The 18,737-nt window shown below is 34.0% G+C and overlaps 1 protein-coding gene across 1 annotated transcript; it reads left to right on the forward strand.

Moving 5' to 3' along the window:
- The first annotated feature begins 745 nt into the window (after positions 1-745).
- LOC131064655 (cytokinin riboside 5'-monophosphate phosphoribohydrolase LOG1) lies at positions 746-7,413 on the forward strand. Its single transcript, XM_057998882.2, has 8 exons — positions 746-1,044; positions 1,462-1,626; positions 3,443-3,540; positions 3,721-3,751; positions 6,365-6,464; positions 6,623-6,693; positions 6,859-7,002; positions 7,177-7,413. Exons 2-8 carry the CDS (start codon positions 1,489-1,491, stop codon positions 7,267-7,269), a joined length of 675 nt encoding a protein of 224 aa, XP_057854865.1. The 5' UTR covers positions 746-1,044; positions 1,462-1,488; the 3' UTR covers positions 7,270-7,413.
- Positions 7,414-18,737: the final 11,324 nt, after the last annotated feature.

Genomic DNA, 18,737 nt, shown 5'->3' on the forward strand with positions numbered 1-18,737 from the left:
TTGAATTAAATTAAATGTTAATAAACACTTGATATCCATATAATACTTTCTTTAAAATAATTTAATTTTATACCTTAAGAAGTATCTAAAACAATTTCACCACTACACTATACTCACATGTGCAAAACAAATATTAATTTTGATGCCAAACCCCTTCTAATTATTACCATTATCAAACATATTCCATGAATAGCAATTCTTTCATTGCTTTCTATATTGAGAGACTTCTCCCTCTGTAAGGGCCCCATGAATTTAAAGGATGAAGCCCAAAATACACAACAAAAGGGACCCATTTACATCCATTGTCAAACGCATCATGTTTTATGTTTATAGATCTCCATTTTCTTTTCTTGTCATTGTTCCATTGTTCTAAATATAAATGATAGTTGGCTGCAGCACTTAACACAGGGTTGAGTACGGCAGTTCAGATGGATAGTTGTCATTAAAACTACTGCAAGTAAATTAAAACCGTTAAAACTTGATAACAATTGTAAACAATAAGAAGTCCGGTGTTATGAAGCTTTTATAGTGGCACAAAAACTTAATCTGATTCTCAGAGAGCAATAGCAGTAAAAACAAAATTAAAGGCTTCTGGGTGTCTAAAAGATGTATGTAGATCATTTGTACAGTTTGTAAAAATATTTCAGTTTACTGGAATTTGTTTCACTTTAGGTCATGTTTGCTGAATTGATTATTTGGATTTGTTTTCACGTGGGGGTTATAATTAGGGCCTCATGTCGTCATTAGACATAAGCCATGATCTAATCAAACACTATTTCCCATGGTGCCATCCATCGCATTTACGTCACGGAACTTACATTCTTACTCTATTTTAAGTCTTGGCTATAGATTTTTCCAATCATGTAGCATAATACTTCTTCCCATCACAAACAACCAGAATCTAACAACACCATCTCACCAATCATCAGAATTGTCAATCTAGGCTAGAAATAGAGCTGGGTATGTTCGCAAGTAGAATTCCAATGATATTCAATTAAAAAGAATTCGATGTTGTTCCAAAATTTTGAGTTTTCTTGAACTTGGGTATGTTCAGAATTGGAATTCCCACGAATTTGGAGTAGAAAGATTTGAATAGTGTTTAATTTTGTTGTGTTTTTTAAGTTGGCTATGTTTAGAATTATGAAATTGGAGTAGAAAGATTTGGGTGTTGTTTTCAATTTGTGTTTTTGTTTCCGTTGTGTGTATACACAAATGGAATTCCCTTTATTTTGAAGTAAAAGGATTTGGATGGTGTTTGAAAGCTTTGAGTTTTCTTGATTGATTGAATTGGAACGGTTGAGACTGATGTTGTGTGTGTTTGGCAGAGGGGATGATGTTTGAGTATTTATTATCGATTAAATTGAATTGGTTGAGATTGATGTCATGGGTGTTTTGCCTTTTTTATTAAAATTTATTTGTTGAATTGAAATGGTTGAGATTGATGTTATGGGTGTTTGGCAGAGTGGATGGTTTTGACTCTATTGACATATGAAGGAGGAAAAGATGGAGAGAGCTGATGCTAGTACTAACGGAGGACGTTTTAAGAGAATCTGTGTCTTCTGTGGGAGTAGTTCAGGCAACAAGACTGCTTTCAGTGATGCTGCCCTTGATCTGGGCAAGGAATTGGTATAAATTCCTTACATATACAATTCTTGAATCCATGGTTTTAGTTTGTGTGCTTATTTTTCTCAATCAAACACAATTAGTGTTTTTGCTAAAGGCCTATAGATTGTATGGCGTAGTAGTTAATTTTGATTAGAATATTAGCCATGGATTGCATTAGGAATGGGTGACTCGACTGGTCATTAGTGTTTTTGCTTTAGGGCAACAGATTATATGGTATAGTAGTATTGATCAGAGTATTGTTATTTAACCATAGATGGTAGACTAAATGGATGGATTTATATCGTCATGGTGTTTACAGTGACCGTTTTTTAGTTATGGGTTCACAGATTTTAGATTGTGTTGATCAGAGTAGAATTTTCTTAGCCATGGATTGCAGGGGAATGAACGGATTGAATTGGTAGTTATGTATGTGGTATTTCCAGTGACTGTTTTTGTCATGGGTTTGTAGGTTGTGTTTAGGATTGATGTGTACAATTTCTCAGAGCCATAGGATGGATTGAATCTGTGATGATATGTGTGATATCTGCTACGGGAAGTAAAGCATTCAGGGAATTTGACAATTGGGAACTTCATGCAGGAACTACGAACACATTTTTGTGTTTTTAACAGTATTTCGGGATGTTCTTCTCTTTGCAGTTTGGAGATGGGTTTGGTTCTATCAGTAGTTTGTTTCCTTATTAGCCCCTTAGGGTTTCTGTTATTGGGTTATCAATTGCATGGTGTATTAGTGCTCAGAATACATTTTGATTAACCATATAGTGCATGAAGAATGGCTAAATTGAGTTATCAATGATGTTTGGGGTACCTGCTACATGGAACGTTAGATTGAGTTAGCAATCATGTTTGTTGTATATCTGCTATAAGGAATTTGATAATGAGGATTTTCCAGCAATAACTATAAACAAGCCCACTCATTGTTTTTGTCTCTTGGTCTGTAGATTGTATGATATAGAATGATCAGAATATATGTTTCTTAACGATAAAATTTGCGGCAGATGGATGGATTGTATCTCTAAGGAGGTTTGTAATGTCTGCTACGACGATTAAAACTCTTGCAAAATTCAACGCTATGATTTTAATGCAGTAATTGCAAATGAATTTTTGAGTTTTTGAATGCTGAGTGAGTGTGCCTCTGGAAATAAGTGTCCTCCATCCATTATCATTATGATCCAAAATGTTGATGCAAACAAAACTTACACATTTAGTTCCAGAATCACTCAACTTTCTTGGACTGTGGAAACGTTGTCTCTACTTTTTGAATGTTTTCCTTTTGAGTTCTCAGATGGGTATTATCTAAACATGTTTTTTATTCCTTCATTAATCCTACTCATCGGTTCCTTTTTTTGTCTCTAAACCATACGGTGTTTTAGTTTTGGTTAGAAAACAATTCTCCTAACCATAGATTACATGGGAAATAGATGAATTGAATTAGTTGCCTATGATCTCTGCTACAGGGCTTCAAGCACTCAAGGAGTTAATGGGGATTTCCATCCCATAACTATGCATGTTTGAGCCTTGAGGTTTTTGATGACCATAGGCAATCACATAAAGAGCTCTGAAAGGGGTGTTGCATGGGTTGAGTTTGTATTGATCTATGTGATACCTGCTAAAGGGATTCAAGCACTTGGGGATTTTGATAAAGTAGACTTTCTGGCAATAACTATAAACTTATGTTTAAGCTTTTTGACAATTTTGGACTCATTTTCTTCAGAGTTCTGAGATGGCTTTGCATAGGAAATGGATGGGTTGAATTTTTTGAAATTTTCAGAATGCCATTCTTGTCATTTCTGAGGTGGGTTTTGGCTATATTTTGCAGGTAAAGAGGAGAATAGACCTCGTATATGGTGGGGGAAGTGTTGGGCTTATGGGGATGGTTTCTCAGACTGTTTACAATGGTGGCTGTAATGTTCTTGGGTAAGGAAGGGAATCGGATTTTACATCTTGGTGAAGGGAGGGATGCAATTTCATTAAATTTTCCATAGATACGAAGGCACCACTTGGCTTCTGCGGGAATATTTTGCTATTGATTTTGATCCCCTGGATTGTTCTGTTATTCATTAATGCATGTTTGTGATTGGCATATTGTCTATGCAGGGTAATTCCAACTGCTCTCATGCCTCGGGAGGTATGACTGGTTTCTCAACTTGGATTTGGTACCCTCTATTATTTTATGAAGACATTTTTTAATTAGATTTCTGCATTAGATTTTTTTGTTTGTGAACCTCCATCCAATCCCTTAGACATTTTTTTCAATGTTTCTTGAGTTACCATGCAAGAATACAGATCAGTAGTTGATATTATAGCTTTAGGAGCAAATAAATTAGCCTCAAATATGAACTCAAAAATGAGTATAACTTGTGTTATTATTTTTAGGATTCAATTGGTTACTGCATGTGGGCTTACTATCATCTAATGCTCGAATGTCTTGAACTAGGGCCACAGATCAAGTTTATAACTTTATTATCCCTTAAGGGTTTGTGCCCCAATCAATCTGAAAAGAGATTTGACTAGTTTGTAAAGTTCTTATACATTCCAAAATGGTTGAAGGGAGAGGATTTTTATGCCATTCCAAAGGGAGACTGGAAATCTTTGTTTATCTGATCCCATTAAATTCATTTCTAATATTTATGTTGAAGCCAGGGGTAACAATTGCTATTTCTCTGAGAATCAGGGTCTTCCAAGTTTTTTCATGTAACCATCTTTAATGGCTTGAATATGTGGAGAAATTCACTTAAAAATCATTTTTCAAGTAAATCCAAATCAGATCATATAATTGAAAATCATGAAGCGTAATGTTTGGCAAAATTGTTACATTCACCTAGAAGTTTTTGGGTTCCTCCAAACATACATTTAATATCAGAAAAACAAAACCTATGATCTCAAGGGTGCAGGTCAAGAGTTTTTCACTAGATAACCTTACATTCATGTTTTGTCTTTATTTTGATCTCTATACCTGCAACGTTATTCTGTCAATAGGAATTGCAGGATTTATTAGCATTGCACCTTTTCAATTTGGAAGCCAAGGGGGTTTCCCCTCGACCCCTTCTCTTTTTTGGCTTGCTTGTGAGATAATGGACTCAGATACTCTGTTTTCTATCCTTCTTTCTTTGCAGATAAAAAATTAACTTGAGTTATGGAAACCATAGAAATCTTAGGGAAGATTAGGGTTGCTTTTGGATTTTCCTTTGATTCTAAGATGAATCCATAAGTTGTGCATTTATAATAGAAATGCAATATCATCAACCTTTTTTTGAAATTTGCGATGAATTATTTAAAATGGCCTGGTAGCCTTTAGACATCTTAGAGTATCCATAGCCTAAAGGCTTACACTTAGGTGGATACAAGATCTCTGTAGATTACACATTAAACAGGCAACCTATCACTAGAACATACTTTTCTAGTTGTATAAAAGGCTTTTTACCTGGCCTTCTAATTATCTTGAAATGCAATTCCCTTTTTGCAGTAACCAATCCATTTTGTGAGTAAAGTAAACCACAACGAAGGATTCAGATATGGTGGTAATGATTATTTGGAATTAGTTGTATCAACTTATGAGTTTCTTCAATTTTATGGACAGTTCCTTCAGTGCTACTACACATACTGCTGCTTAAAACTTTCAATGATTCTGTGGCTTTTGGTAGAAATCCTTATCTTGGTTATGGGACACAAGCATGTGGTGGCAAAGATTTGCAAAGTTATAATTGAATTCTCTTGTTCAATTCCTATTTTAAAATTTGGAGCTGTTAGGCAAAATGGGCTTCCTGTTGTTAGAATGTGTAGTCATGACTCATCCAAGTATAAGCTATAATCCAATGCTTGTGACTATATCACCTGTGATATAAAGTGACAAATGAATATCAGCGTTAGAGGATGTGTATATGTATGTGATTGTATAAATGAATTTTTGTATGTTTGGAACTAGGGAAGTTAAGGACAAGACAGTAACTTTTATTTTTATCCATGGGTTAGCTATTGTTGTTCAATATTCTTCTGGATTTGATTCTGTATAATGAAAATTGGTATACACAATCAAATCCAGAAGAATATCGAACATTAGCATGGTTTGTGGAAACCTGATAGCACTTATATCTATTGTTGCCAATATACTGGAGAGCCAGTATTGCCCTTCTGATCCAATCTATTTTTAGCTTATCTGGTATCATTTCCAGAAGCTTTAAGCCATAAATTTGGAATACAAAACTGGAGTCACTTCTACATAAATTTGATAATTGCTTCAACAAACAATACTTTTCAAAGAACTGCCAAATTTTAAATCAAAGCAGGATAAATCAAAATATGTTGAGATGCATCTGGAGTCTAGACGATGAATCAGGCCAATAAAAAAAAGCATCAGACTCAAAACAAATAGTACGAGGAGAAGAAAGGAGGCAACTTAGAGGGACATGGCTAGAACTCAAAATATTGTGAAACAAAAACAGATTCTTTTACTATAATTACTCACAAAGATCACCAGCTTGGTCTTATATAACTGATTGCTCTAAAGATAATTAGTTTGTAGTAGATCTGCTAATTGACTTTCCAAGAAACTAGTTAATAGAAGATCCAATTTTCTATTAATTAGTTTCTTGGAAAGTCAATTAGCAGATCTACTACAAACTAATTTCCTTGCTTAAGCCAACATTGGTTCTGACTTTCCCTACTGTGCGTTGGATGATTGAAGTTGCTTTTATTTCAATATTGCTATATAGCCTATTTGAGGTGATAAATTATGTTGCAGATATCTGGTCAGCCAGTTGGTGAAGTGAAGACTGTTGCTGACATGCATAAGCGGAAAGCAGAAATGGCTCGTCATGCAGATGCTTTCATTGCTCTTCCAGGTAATTTAACTATAAAGTATTGCACATTTTCCATTTCAATGGGTTTTGCTTGTGAATGTGCACCTACAGCCTTTGTGATGGAAAACATGCTGCTTGCTTTTGACATTACATCATTTGAGTGCCAATCTTCTGATATTTTGAAGATTTGACTGATTAAGGTGGTTATGGAACAATGGAAGAGTTATTGGAGATGATCACGTGGTCTCAACTAGGGATTCATGATAAACCGGTATGGACCCAGCTCATAATCATGAATTATCTTCTACCTCATCCCCACCCTTCAGTTTTATGCTTTAATAGCACTGTCAAATGTCAAAAGATGAATATAATATGTATTGGTTCTTATTCTGAAGCTTTGAAATATTAATTCCTTGTAATCCCAATTGAAACACAGGTGGGGCTACTGAATGTTGATGGTTATTACAATTGCTTGCTTGCCTTGTTTGACAAAGGTGTTGAAGAAGGGTTTATAGAGCCTGCTGCACGGCTTATTATAGTGTCTGCTCCAACAGCAAAGGAACTGATAGTCAAGATGGAGGTAGGGAATGTGAAATACGTTAATGTAATTTTGGAGTTCTTTATTTAATATAATTTCAAGGATTTATATTTCTCCCATGGTTGGTCTGAATAACTTGATTCCTTAAATTTAGATTATCATGTGTTTAATCTGCTTACAGGTACTAAAATCGTTTAAAAAATGGAATTTATGCAGGAATATGTTCCTAGACATTACCAGGTTGCCCCTCCGACAAGCTGGGAGATTGAACAACTAGGATATTCAGCAGCCTCTGATAATGATTTGTGATAAATTTGCCTTGGCTGTGTGCTCCAATTGTGGGCAATTTTTGTCTAGTTTTACATCACATGATTCATTCTGGAGACATTTGTAAAATAAAATTCCAGTTTTACAAGGAATGACCAGATTCAAGAAATATGATTTTTTGTGTTATGCATGCAAAGCTATGGTGTGCACAAGTGTGATTTTAAATTTTGATGTGCATTTCTTCTAGTGTGTCAACACTAAGTTTTTCGATGTTTTGCCTTCACAACTAAGAGCACAGTAGAGATTCAGAGGTGGGGCTGGGTAGTAGAAGGACTGGGAACCATTATTGTCCCTGTACAAAACCACAGCCTCTCTCTCTCTCTCGCCACATGCCCCTATAATGGTAAAGTGAGTGGGTTGTAAACAAGGAAGGCATTTCAGAACTTACATTTTATGCTAATAGAGAAAGACAAATTTTCATATCAAAGGAATATTTGTTGCCAGGAACATTCTGGAATGCAACAAACTGCAATACCATAGAAATCGAGCTGCAAAGGCATTGAAGACATCTCCACTCAGAGCTGCTTCTTAGTGTTACTGTTAAATAAGGGTTTAGTGATAGTCAAAAGAACCAAGGATTTGCACCTAGAAGATTTCTGCATCTCAAAGATTTCTAACATTTTATCAAAGAGTTAGGTCCATTGACAAACCCATTTTCTGAGTTACACCTAAATCACTACATTATCTCTGGAGCATGAGCCATTTTCAATTGACAGCCCTTATTTTAATGACTAAATCATTGAATTATCACTGGAGCACGAGCTGCAAGGTTTCTAACCACGGCCATCATAGCAGAAGTGCTCCAACTTACAAGTAGACCACAGCCTTGCGAGATGATTAGACTTCAACTTTTACAAGGAAAAACACGAGTCAGTTTCCCAGTACTTGCATGTTTAGGCTATTGACAAACTAGAAAGCTTGAATCTTGTTCTCTTAACCGAATAAATCTTTGAATATTTGAAAAGCTAGAGCTGATAGAATGAACATAGGAGGACCCCACAATGTCACTGCAAGAATCTAGGCTTAGATCTGAATCTATGTCATCCAAGGATTGCTATGTACTCCAATTATGTTGGAGACTACAATAATACGGCATCCAAGACTATAACTATTTAAACTGTCTCCTGCCTGGAAGTCATGATAATAGAAGAATAGTTAGGACATGAGAATTCACATGTTACCTATAGATATCTCTGTCGGGGATTCTGCAAGTTCCTGTTCTGTGGGATTTGATGAGACTGTATGTTTTGTCATTCAAGATGGACAAAAGCAAGAGAAGATTGCAGAGATCAGCTCCTGATCTGCTATCTCCGTTTCTTTCTTTTGTGCATGGACTAGTGGTCAAAGAGACTTTAATTTTTGGGGATTGGAGATCTGACATTTTATATTTTAGAGGGGGGAGTTCTTCTTTTTATTTTGTAGCCTTAGATCTGCAGAATAGAGGAATGGTGTTGTACTTATAGTCAGAGCATCGGGGTTAGAGTGATCGGAATCTTGATGTTGACATGCACATGTAGGGAAATTCCAGGTGGGAGAAACTGCCATAGGGCAACCAGAAGATGGTCGGGTCAGGACAGCAGAGGACAGCACAGGCCAGGGCACCATCTGTCTTGCAAGAAACCGAATACAAACAATAAATTTATATTGTTCCATAAATATAATGTGGGGCTTAGTTATCTTTATACAAATAGGAAGGGTCATCAGCATAGTCAAACAATGTTTTTCCTTTTTCTTTTTTCTTTTTGTCAGAGGGTTGGTAAGGGTTGGTAAGGATAGTTCAGTGATCTAGAGCTTAGCTCTTTAATAGGGTGAGCTCATTTATGAAGGTTAAACACTATTATGGAGTTATGAATAGTGAGGTCATAAATTGTGGACCTCATCTCTAAGTAAACACTTTTAATTCTTTTGACTCGGAGCTATGAACCCTGAGGTCACAAATGGGGGACCTCATTCACCCATTTAAACATTCAACAATAGCACCCAAATGGGGTTTGAACCTTGATGGCAAGAACAACACCACACCTTAACCATCACAACATGCCAATGTCGACTAATTAATTTATTTCTTTAAATTAATTTTTTAATACTTTAATTATAACAATTGTTAAATTACTTACATTTTTATTAAATATTCCCCTTATCCATAATAACAATAAAATATTAGTGTAGGGGTATGTGACTCATGAAAAGTCACATCATTATTTAAATATGGTATTTGTTACTATTATCTCTTAGTATGATTGACAAGTGCTTAAGCATTTATTATTATTTTCAATTGGTATAAAGTTTTCTCTTATTTTAACATCTTTTTTGTCACATATAAAATTAAATAGATTTATAAATGGAGTATTGTTAATATACATTATAAATAATTTGAAATATATAAATGCTAGATAATAACTATTAGAATAATATCTCTAGTGTATAATAATTAATAAATGATGTTCAAATAATGTAAAACTTTGTATCAATTTAGAAAAGTGTTAATGATAAACATTTAATCACTTGTCAATCATAATAATTAAGAGATAATATTAACTAGTATAATATCTAAATGGTGGTGTGACTTTTCACTAGAGTCGCATCTCCATGACACTTAGTATAATAAATATTTAACACTTTTGTCTTTTTTGTATTGTATAAAATTTATTATTATTATTTTCTTAGAATATGAGTAGGTTCTAACAATACTTATTTTTTTAATTCAATAATATTTGAAATAAATAGTATTGGAGTTATTTCTCTTTAAAAAAATGCACAAGGTTTTCTTATATATTTTAAAAAAAAACGGACATTGGTATAGGGAAAACTTTGTACAGAAAATAATATATGCATATTGTCCTACATTCATTCAAAACATATTACAAATATATAGGACTTGCATTTCCTACTTTATAGGAAACAAGTCTTCTATAAATATTGAGTTGTTTGTAACAACTAAATATATACCACTATTATAATAACTTACCAAACAAACTATAACAAGCCTTGTGACTAATAATAATATTAAGTTGTTTCTCAACAACTTAATATTATGACACTTATTCATAACACAAATTTAAATACCCACATAAACTCTAATTTCTAACACCTATGTGACCACTAATTTCCAACACACACACACACACACCAATAGCTAAATATTATCCATCTTTATATAATAAGTGGGTGCAAATTTATGAATAGTAGTGAAGGTTCCTCAAATATATTTATTCACGATAATTATATATAAATTATTAATAATAATATTAATATAATTATGATTATTTAATATAAGTGAATAATTAATAATTATATAAATAAAAGTAATTTATATTAATAATAAAAAATCTCATTTGACCCAACATTTTTCAAACCTCAAATTTGTAAACAACCCATCATAGCAACAAACTCAAAACCTTCAGATCTACAATAAAACTTGTAAGTGTGTTTAATAACTTATAATGTTGCAAATCTTTCATGCATGGTCATAGCTTCAACTCTATATTTTATCCACTCAAGTTGGGGTTATAACCCAAAATCCACCATAATAACTCTAACACCATTTGTTAAAAGACAATTTGTCAATACCTCTGTTCAATATAATCTACTTCCTATATAACCCATGGGAGACAAACATACATACAAGCTTGCAAAATAGTCATTATGCATAGATAAAATACACAAGCCACAAGATAACACATGATATACCCATGGAAAACCCTCATGAGGGAAAAACATAGCCTCTAAAAGCATCCATACTCCATCATATTATTCAGCAATAAAACAATACAAAACACTTATAGATTTATAATTAATACTTGTGAAATATCAAGCCATTTAATGCGTTCGCCATGTGTCCAAGTATGAATCCACACATCTCTTGCCATGTTTCACATATGCACTCCTCAGAAAGACTCAATAATGATATCCCACTCATCTAACCAGCTTTAGCCACTAAACATGTGCTTGTTTATATAGAATCAAGCTCACACAAATACAACTAGTGGCAAAGTAAAACCATGTGACTCAAATTCATGAGTTCACAAAACCATTGACCCAGATTTAATATTGGGTACTAAGTTTTTACTTTATTAATATTTTCCAATATTAAATTTAATATATTTATCCAATGTGACAGCCACATTAAATATATTTTCCAATGTTACATATAACACATAAAGTGGCCCCAATAATGTTAGCTCCTAGTGATGCATGTCCATCTAGGTGCACCACACACATAATAATTAAATAAATATCATATACATTATACAAGGTGTGTAACACCTTATCCCAACATAAATTGGACATATGGAGGGAATTTCCAAACTTCACCACACAGGAGGAGTGGGTCCATATAATTTTGAGGCACTTTCATATGAATACTTATACTTGGACAAGCCTCACTGGATCAGCAAAGAAGTAATTAGAGTGGTTATTGGCCTATGGGAACAGTGGGATGTATTGCTTAAGAAAGCCATTTAAAATCTGGATGTTACCAACTAACAAGAGCAACATATGATGGGAGAAGCTTAGATGTTACAAAAATTACAAATCTAGTTGTAAAATATGCAACCATGGTCATAGCATATAAGGTATATTACACCAACCTTGAGGACTCTACTACTACCATTGCCATCCACATTGCTTATCAAATGGTCATGGAGGGGAAGGATAATGATCAATGTAAATTTATATGGTAGGAGCTACTGGATAATATAAAATACACAAAATATTCCCACTATTGGTTCAGGTATGTGACTCTTCTCATCTTCTTGACATTTTACTTTATGAATGAATTGCCAACCTTTGCAAGGAAAATTTGGGACCCTTTTGATCTGATAGTTGCAAAAATCCTAGACCATGTCCACCATTTCAAAGATGCCACCTCCTATACCTCTATCTATTGGAGGTTCTTCAAATCATTCCAACATAGGATGCAAGGAGGAGAGAGCATCTCCTATGACATGGTCAACAAGAACATGGATAGTAGTTTTCTCATGGATAAGAACTACACAATGATGGAGGCTATCAAAACCCAAACTTCATGAATTCCCCAATTGACTTATGAGATAATTGATGCAGAGATAGAATCCTATGTGGTCAATCTACTAAGCCTCCCCACAGATCCTATGATGGAGAAGTTTCCTACATACTAAGAGTTCATGGATTCAGTAATAAAGGCTAAGTCCACATAACATATGGAAAATAAATGTGAGAGACTACATGAAAAATCGAGATTTGCTAAGAAAGAACTAAAGAAACAAAGTGAAACTACCCTGTGGAGATCTAAAAGATTACACATGGTCATGCCTTCTATAGACCCTAAACAAGGAGAAGGAAGTCAAAAGACAAAGCTTCCCTCTACACCTCCGCAAAAAGACCCCAAATTAGCATCAAAGGCATTGTTATAGATGAGTGTAGAGATAAAATAAAAGAGAAGAACGGAGAAATCACAAAGAACCATATCTCCACAAACAATTAATACAAAGGAAGAAGACAAAGCTTCCCTCTACACCTCCGCAAAAAGACCCCAAAGTAGCATCAAAGGCATTGTTATAGATGAGTGTAGAGATAAAATAAAAGAGAAGAACGGAGAAATCACAAAGAACCATATCTCCACAAACAATTAATACAAAGGAAGAAGAAGAAGAAGGATCAAAGGATACCTCCCTCCCAAACAAACAATATACCTGAAGATGACATTAATAAATTGCTTGTAGAAAGAGCATTAATAAGATACATACTGGATCCTAACCAAACACTAGAAGACCTCATGGATGTATTCTCAAACTCCCCGACTACCACACTCGTGCTGCGAAGGGAGAAAGAAACAAAGGAAGAGGAAAAGTTAAAGGAGTTGGCAATTGAAGAAGTATCCCTTACTATTACACCACCACAAAAAGTAATGAGTAATGGAAATTCAAACAAAGGAGCTCCAGTCTAAAAAAATATTAGATAAATTAATGTTGGGAAAACTAGAGGCAATCCAAATAGTTCAAGCGGATGTAAAATAAGCTACAACAAAGGCATACTAACAATTATGTGAAGAAGAAGAGAAATATAAGACAATTTCCTTGTTGTCTATTTACCCTCAACAAGAACAATCATCTCATGCCCAACAATCATACACACCTTCTTCATTTGCAACTTCTCCTATGCAGTCTTTCAAGGAATTTTGGGTGAAGTAAAAGAAAAATCAACCAATGGCATGTTTGCAACTCCTACAACTCCCTTTGATAGGTTCACTAGTTGATGTAGGAAGCATCTCATCTCTACATAAATTTCAATTGTTGGAAATACTACATCATAATACACAAAAAGAAATACTAAAAACAATAGGTGGAAATCTCATATCAATTGGAGGATGTGATAAATGAGATAAAGACCGACTTTCCATAGCTCCAAGGGGACTCATCACAACCTTGACTGTAAAACTCAATTTTTTGGTTGATGGAGTGAATAACGATGCATGGTTATAGAAGAAGACACTCAAAAAGAAAATGACAATTTAGAAATCCAAAAGACAAAAACGGATGAAGAAAGAAAGAAATGTGCCACTGCACACTATACATTAGAGGCATAGATCAACATGCTAAAGAATACAAAAGGGGACCTCAATACCCTATACTATTTTTGTCTATAGTGGCCTACAATGACAACTCCCATAAAGGCATGAATGGATCGACATGACCTACAAATACTCTAGATAGCAACTGCCTATGACATTATTCGAGATATGAATGGCAACTCTCGGGTGGAGATAGAAGCATTACATGGCCAATTTCAACAACTCCAAGATCAAAGGGATAAGAGAAGACATAGATTTAATCAACTCACAGAGGTGGTAAGTCTAATGCCATCACATATTACTAGAGTCCTTCAAGAAGCCCAATAATTGGTATAAAAGAATTAGATCCCAACCATGCATCCAAAAGTAGAAAAGTTACTCCTGCAGATCCAAGTACAGAAGCAGTAGCTACAATTGGCCAAAACAAGATGGGGTGATAATTTTTCCAATCTAAAGGAGATCTAAAAGGATATTCTCCTTGCATGGCAGAGTTGACTTGAGGACAAGTCAAGGTTTTGAAAGGGGATGATGTTGGTAGGAAAGATAAGAAATCAGACACAGTCAAGGAGATCCTACTGAATCTTGGCAAGTTCGTAGAGCATGAATTAGGAAGATATCATCTAGAATCTTGGCGAATACGTAAATATATATATGTATTTATATACATGAATGTATATTGATAAGTAGGAGGTATTTTCCACAACGAGTCAAACTATAATATTGCTATCAGGGTTCAACTATGTAGTTTTTGGGTCAAACTCATTGCCACAACACTTGCTGAAGGTTTGGTTAAGCACGCTTGAGTTGAAGTAATAGTGGGCTGGGTGACCTCCCGGGAAGTCCCAATGCTTCACCCCTGTGAGCATCACCTAGATGCAATGAGTGCTAAATGGACCATTCATTCTCATGAGAGATGGGTTCTTGTGAAAAGTGGGTCAATGAATTTGACTCAAAAACTACAAAGTTGAACCCTGATAGCAATATCATAGCATGAATGTATATATTATGAAAAGTAGCTCACCCTTCTCATAAGAAAGAATGGGTAATTAAAACCACATAAATCAGCAAGATAAAAGTCTTCAATAGCCACGTTTTAATCATTTTATAATAGCAAATGGGAGTTTTTTTGTATAACGATCTAGCCAAGTCAAAGTGGACTATTATAGGGGAAAGGACCCAGTAGTTGAGCATGTTCCAATTGTTGTGAGGGTTGTTGATACCTTTTGTTCCAAAAATTGAATAAATAAAACCTATTGTTTGAAACAAAAAATATCAATTTTTGTTAGGAAATGTACCAACAGTTGTTAGGAAATGTACCAATAGTTGTTAAGAAATGTACTAATATTGTAAAAAGTAACCAATCAGGTGATGCCACATCGGCTGCACAACTATTGGGGTCTCTTTTGCACGCCTATTGGTCTCACTTTTTTTTGGGGCTGTTTTGGACACCTTGGCAAAAAGCATGCTGATGTGGCATCATATTTGATGATGTGGCCCTGAAACCTTAGTTATAAGCAGGGGACTTGCCAAGTAAGCTGCTGTAAAAAAATCGGAGTGATTCAAAATTTCCAAGTAGGATTTTGAGAAGCGTGAAGTTAGGGTGCACAACTACTGGGTCCTTTCCCCTAATAATAATGGGAGTGGAATATAGAGCACGTGGATCAACATATTCCGTTTGATTTAAGCTACGTATAGTAGTTGTTATAACAACCAGTAATGGGTATTAATAAGCATTTAAACTTTAACTATAAAAGATATTAGAATCGGTCAAAAACCGATTGAAGAGTACTCTGAAGGCATTTATGGGGTTTGGCATTTGATACTAGTCATTTAAGGAAGTCATTTTCTTTTTTCTTTTAATAACTATTGGAATCGGTCCATGCTATAGGGGGAGAAGTTGTGATATCTGGTCAAAAGGCATGATATAGAGCCCAAATACAGTTCATCTTTTTTAAGAAGGATATTGCAAGAGCTTTGTTTAAGCTTGATTTTTACAAGCATTATTTAGGCATGAGTTTCATTTTCTTATGAAGTTACTTTGTCATTTTTGCAAAGGAAATGTATCTTTTAGTATTGATATATTTATAGAATAATATTATGAAAAATATGATTTGGTTTTAGATAAATTTATGTTATATATATAGAAACATGTTTCGCTCATTCATACACATGCTTTCATATTTATATAAATTATATTGTGTGAATTATTGAACATTTTATTTGTTCTCTATTTTAGAAAGGAAAGTAATGTTTTACCGCTGATCATTGAATAAGTATCATGTTTGTTGATCAACTTGAGATTTTAGAGTGTTATGTATATATGGAAACATGTCTTCTCATTTATACACATGCTTTCATTGTTTATATAAATTATAGTGTGTGAGTTATTACTAATCATTAGATAAGTATCAAGTTTGTTTATCAACTTTAGATTTTAGAGTGTAACATACGCGCACGCCTGTGTGTACGTGCGCGCACGCACGTGTACGTGCGCGCACACACATGTGCGTGTGTGCGTGCGTGTGCGTGTGCGTGTGCGTGTGCGTGTGCGTGTGCGTGTGCATGTGTGTGTGTGTGTGCGTGTGTGTGTGTGCGCGCACATGCGCGTGTGTGTGTTTTCAAGAAATAATATCTAATTTCAAGTTGCATGATATTGCAAAGTTTCTCTTTTAGTCCAATAAAGAACATTTGGATAGATAGGTTCTAGGCATGACAACCTTTCATGGAACCAAACTCTTTAGAACATGCGTTTTAGTGAGAAAACCAAATGAATAGTTATGTTACAAATATTTTATGTTTGTATTATACATTATTATGAAAAATTATAATGATGTATGCATGGACTAGTAAGGGTGGAAAAGGTCTAGAATCTAGATTTTAGATAGCAAAGAGGGAGTCTAGTATAGATGAAGTAACTCTATTGAAATTTTATGTTTTGTTAGAGACAATTATTGTGATTTGACTAGAGAGTCGAAACTGTCTAAACTATAGGATGTTTCTAATTTCCAAGTCAAGTCAGAGGTGTGTGAACACTTAACTGTTTTGTTTTAAAACCCTTTGGCCAAAGTGATACATAAGTCACTTCATGCATCAAGTTGGTTCACATGTGTTTCCAATTCATAATTCCTCCAATATGGTCATACTTAGTTAGAAGTTTGTCTATAGTAATATCTTCATATGGGTTATGTGGAACATGACACGAGGAATCAAATGACTCAATATAGGCTCCTATTATCTATACTTTCCGTGAAGGATAGGGCCACTTCCAGTAGGAAGGTGTATAGGGGACTATTGGTCTATGGTTAGAGGAAAAACACTCGGATGATGCTCTACCTCTTGTAGTTGACTAGCCGAGGTTTGCGAGATAGTTACAAAATCTGAATGTGGGTAACAATGGTATTTCTTATTTATGTTTCATAATCTTTTGAGTTCAATGACAAAAGAAAAGATTTTATTTTCTTATTTATGTTTCATATGATGTATATGTATGCATTCATGTTATAGAAATGTTTATTTAAAAGTTGAAAATTTTCCATAGAATTATCTACTTTTGGGTTTTTACCATGTTAAAAGTAAATTACTTATAATTTTTTAAGTGAATAGGAATTAGCATGTTACAAAATGGATCGTGTCCCATCCCTTAGATATAAGTATATATAAATATGTAATTGATAGAAGAAGTCTGTAGTAGAAGATAGATATGAAGGTATGTGAATAGATATTATATGAATGTATTGAAGATTATAGAGAAAGATATATGCATATATAAGATGTACTGAAATTATATGAATAATACAAATATTTTAGAGTTTTAGATATGATATGACATGTGATGTCTTTATACTATATTCATTAGATTAATCTCCTATTAGAATGTAATCCATGTTCCCTTGATGTGATTGGGTTGGGGTATAAAACACAACACTAAGAAGTACTTGGGGCTAAGAACTTCAGTCTGTGTTCCCCAGATTTATTGCTAAAAATTATCAAGTTAGTAATAGTCTATTTTATTATTAAATATGTGATTAGTTTAATTTCATAGAAATTATATGCAAGCACTAGTGTAGAATCTTTGAAGTATAGATTAAAATTTATTGAGTGTTTATAGTTCAAAAACATAGAAGGAATACATTTTATTATTATTATTGTACGCCAATTTAATTCTCTTAGCTTTGGGTATGAATTTGTGTAAGAACTACTTTTATTTTTTTCCTATAATCTAAAAACACAAAAAAGATAATTTTTTTTTATTTTTTTTATAAAATTTACATTTCAAGTTTAATTAGGTTTATTCTAGTTCTTTGCATTTTATGTTAGAACAATACAATGTAGAGTTTCATATTTCATAGTTTAGCATAGGTTTTTAATTAGTCACAAAAAAATTTAAAATACTAATTTTTAGAGTATCCAATAAGGAACATTTTATTGGTATCAAAGCAAGTGACCTTGCTAGCCTATTTAGGGTAGATGCAAACCTAGTTTAATGCATGAAAGTGATAGGGAAATAAGATGTTACCAAAGGGTGAAAATGAGAGGAAACTATGGATGACTAGGATAAAGGAGAAGAGGCCAACCTTTACGAGATTATAAATTATGGTAACATTAATTTAGTTAGGAGGACGTCAATTATTTGACCAATAATGCCTTTATTTGTAAATTCATAGGGATTTGGATTTCATTACACTTCTTGGAATTGTGGTCCCGTTGCACATGAAATCTAGAGGGGGAAATGGAGGTGATGTTAGCCGCTAATAGTTACTTTTTGGTGGTTTTTTCAAGAATATCATACATAAATATATTTGAATGGGGGCCTTATTTTTATAATCAAGTTGTATCATTCATCAAACTATGGCATGTTGGGTTTATTTCTGCAGAGGAGCTTCCATTGAGGGTTCTTGTT

This window comes from Cryptomeria japonica, chromosome 9, assembly GCF_030272615.1.
Source record: "Cryptomeria japonica chromosome 9, Sugi_1.0, whole genome shotgun sequence".
Taxonomy (NCBI): Eukaryota; Viridiplantae; Streptophyta; class Pinopsida; order Cupressales; family Cupressaceae; genus Cryptomeria; species Cryptomeria japonica.

What these genes read in the sequence shown, in the direction of transcription:
- LOC131064655 (XM_057998882.2), top strand. Translation starts at nt 1,489, where the DNA reads ATGAAGGAGGAAAAGATGGAGAGAGCTGATGCTAGTACTAACGGAGGA. An exon ending in GGTGGCTGTAATGTTCTTGG is followed by an intron (nt 3,541 to 3,720) that starts GTAAGGAAGGGA and finishes TTGTCTATGCAG; the next exon opens with GGTAATTCCAACTGCTCTCA. An exon ending in TGCTTTCATTGCTCTTCCAG is followed by an intron (nt 6,465 to 6,622) that starts GTAATTTAACTA and finishes TGACTGATTAAG; the next exon opens with GTGGTTATGGAACAATGGAA.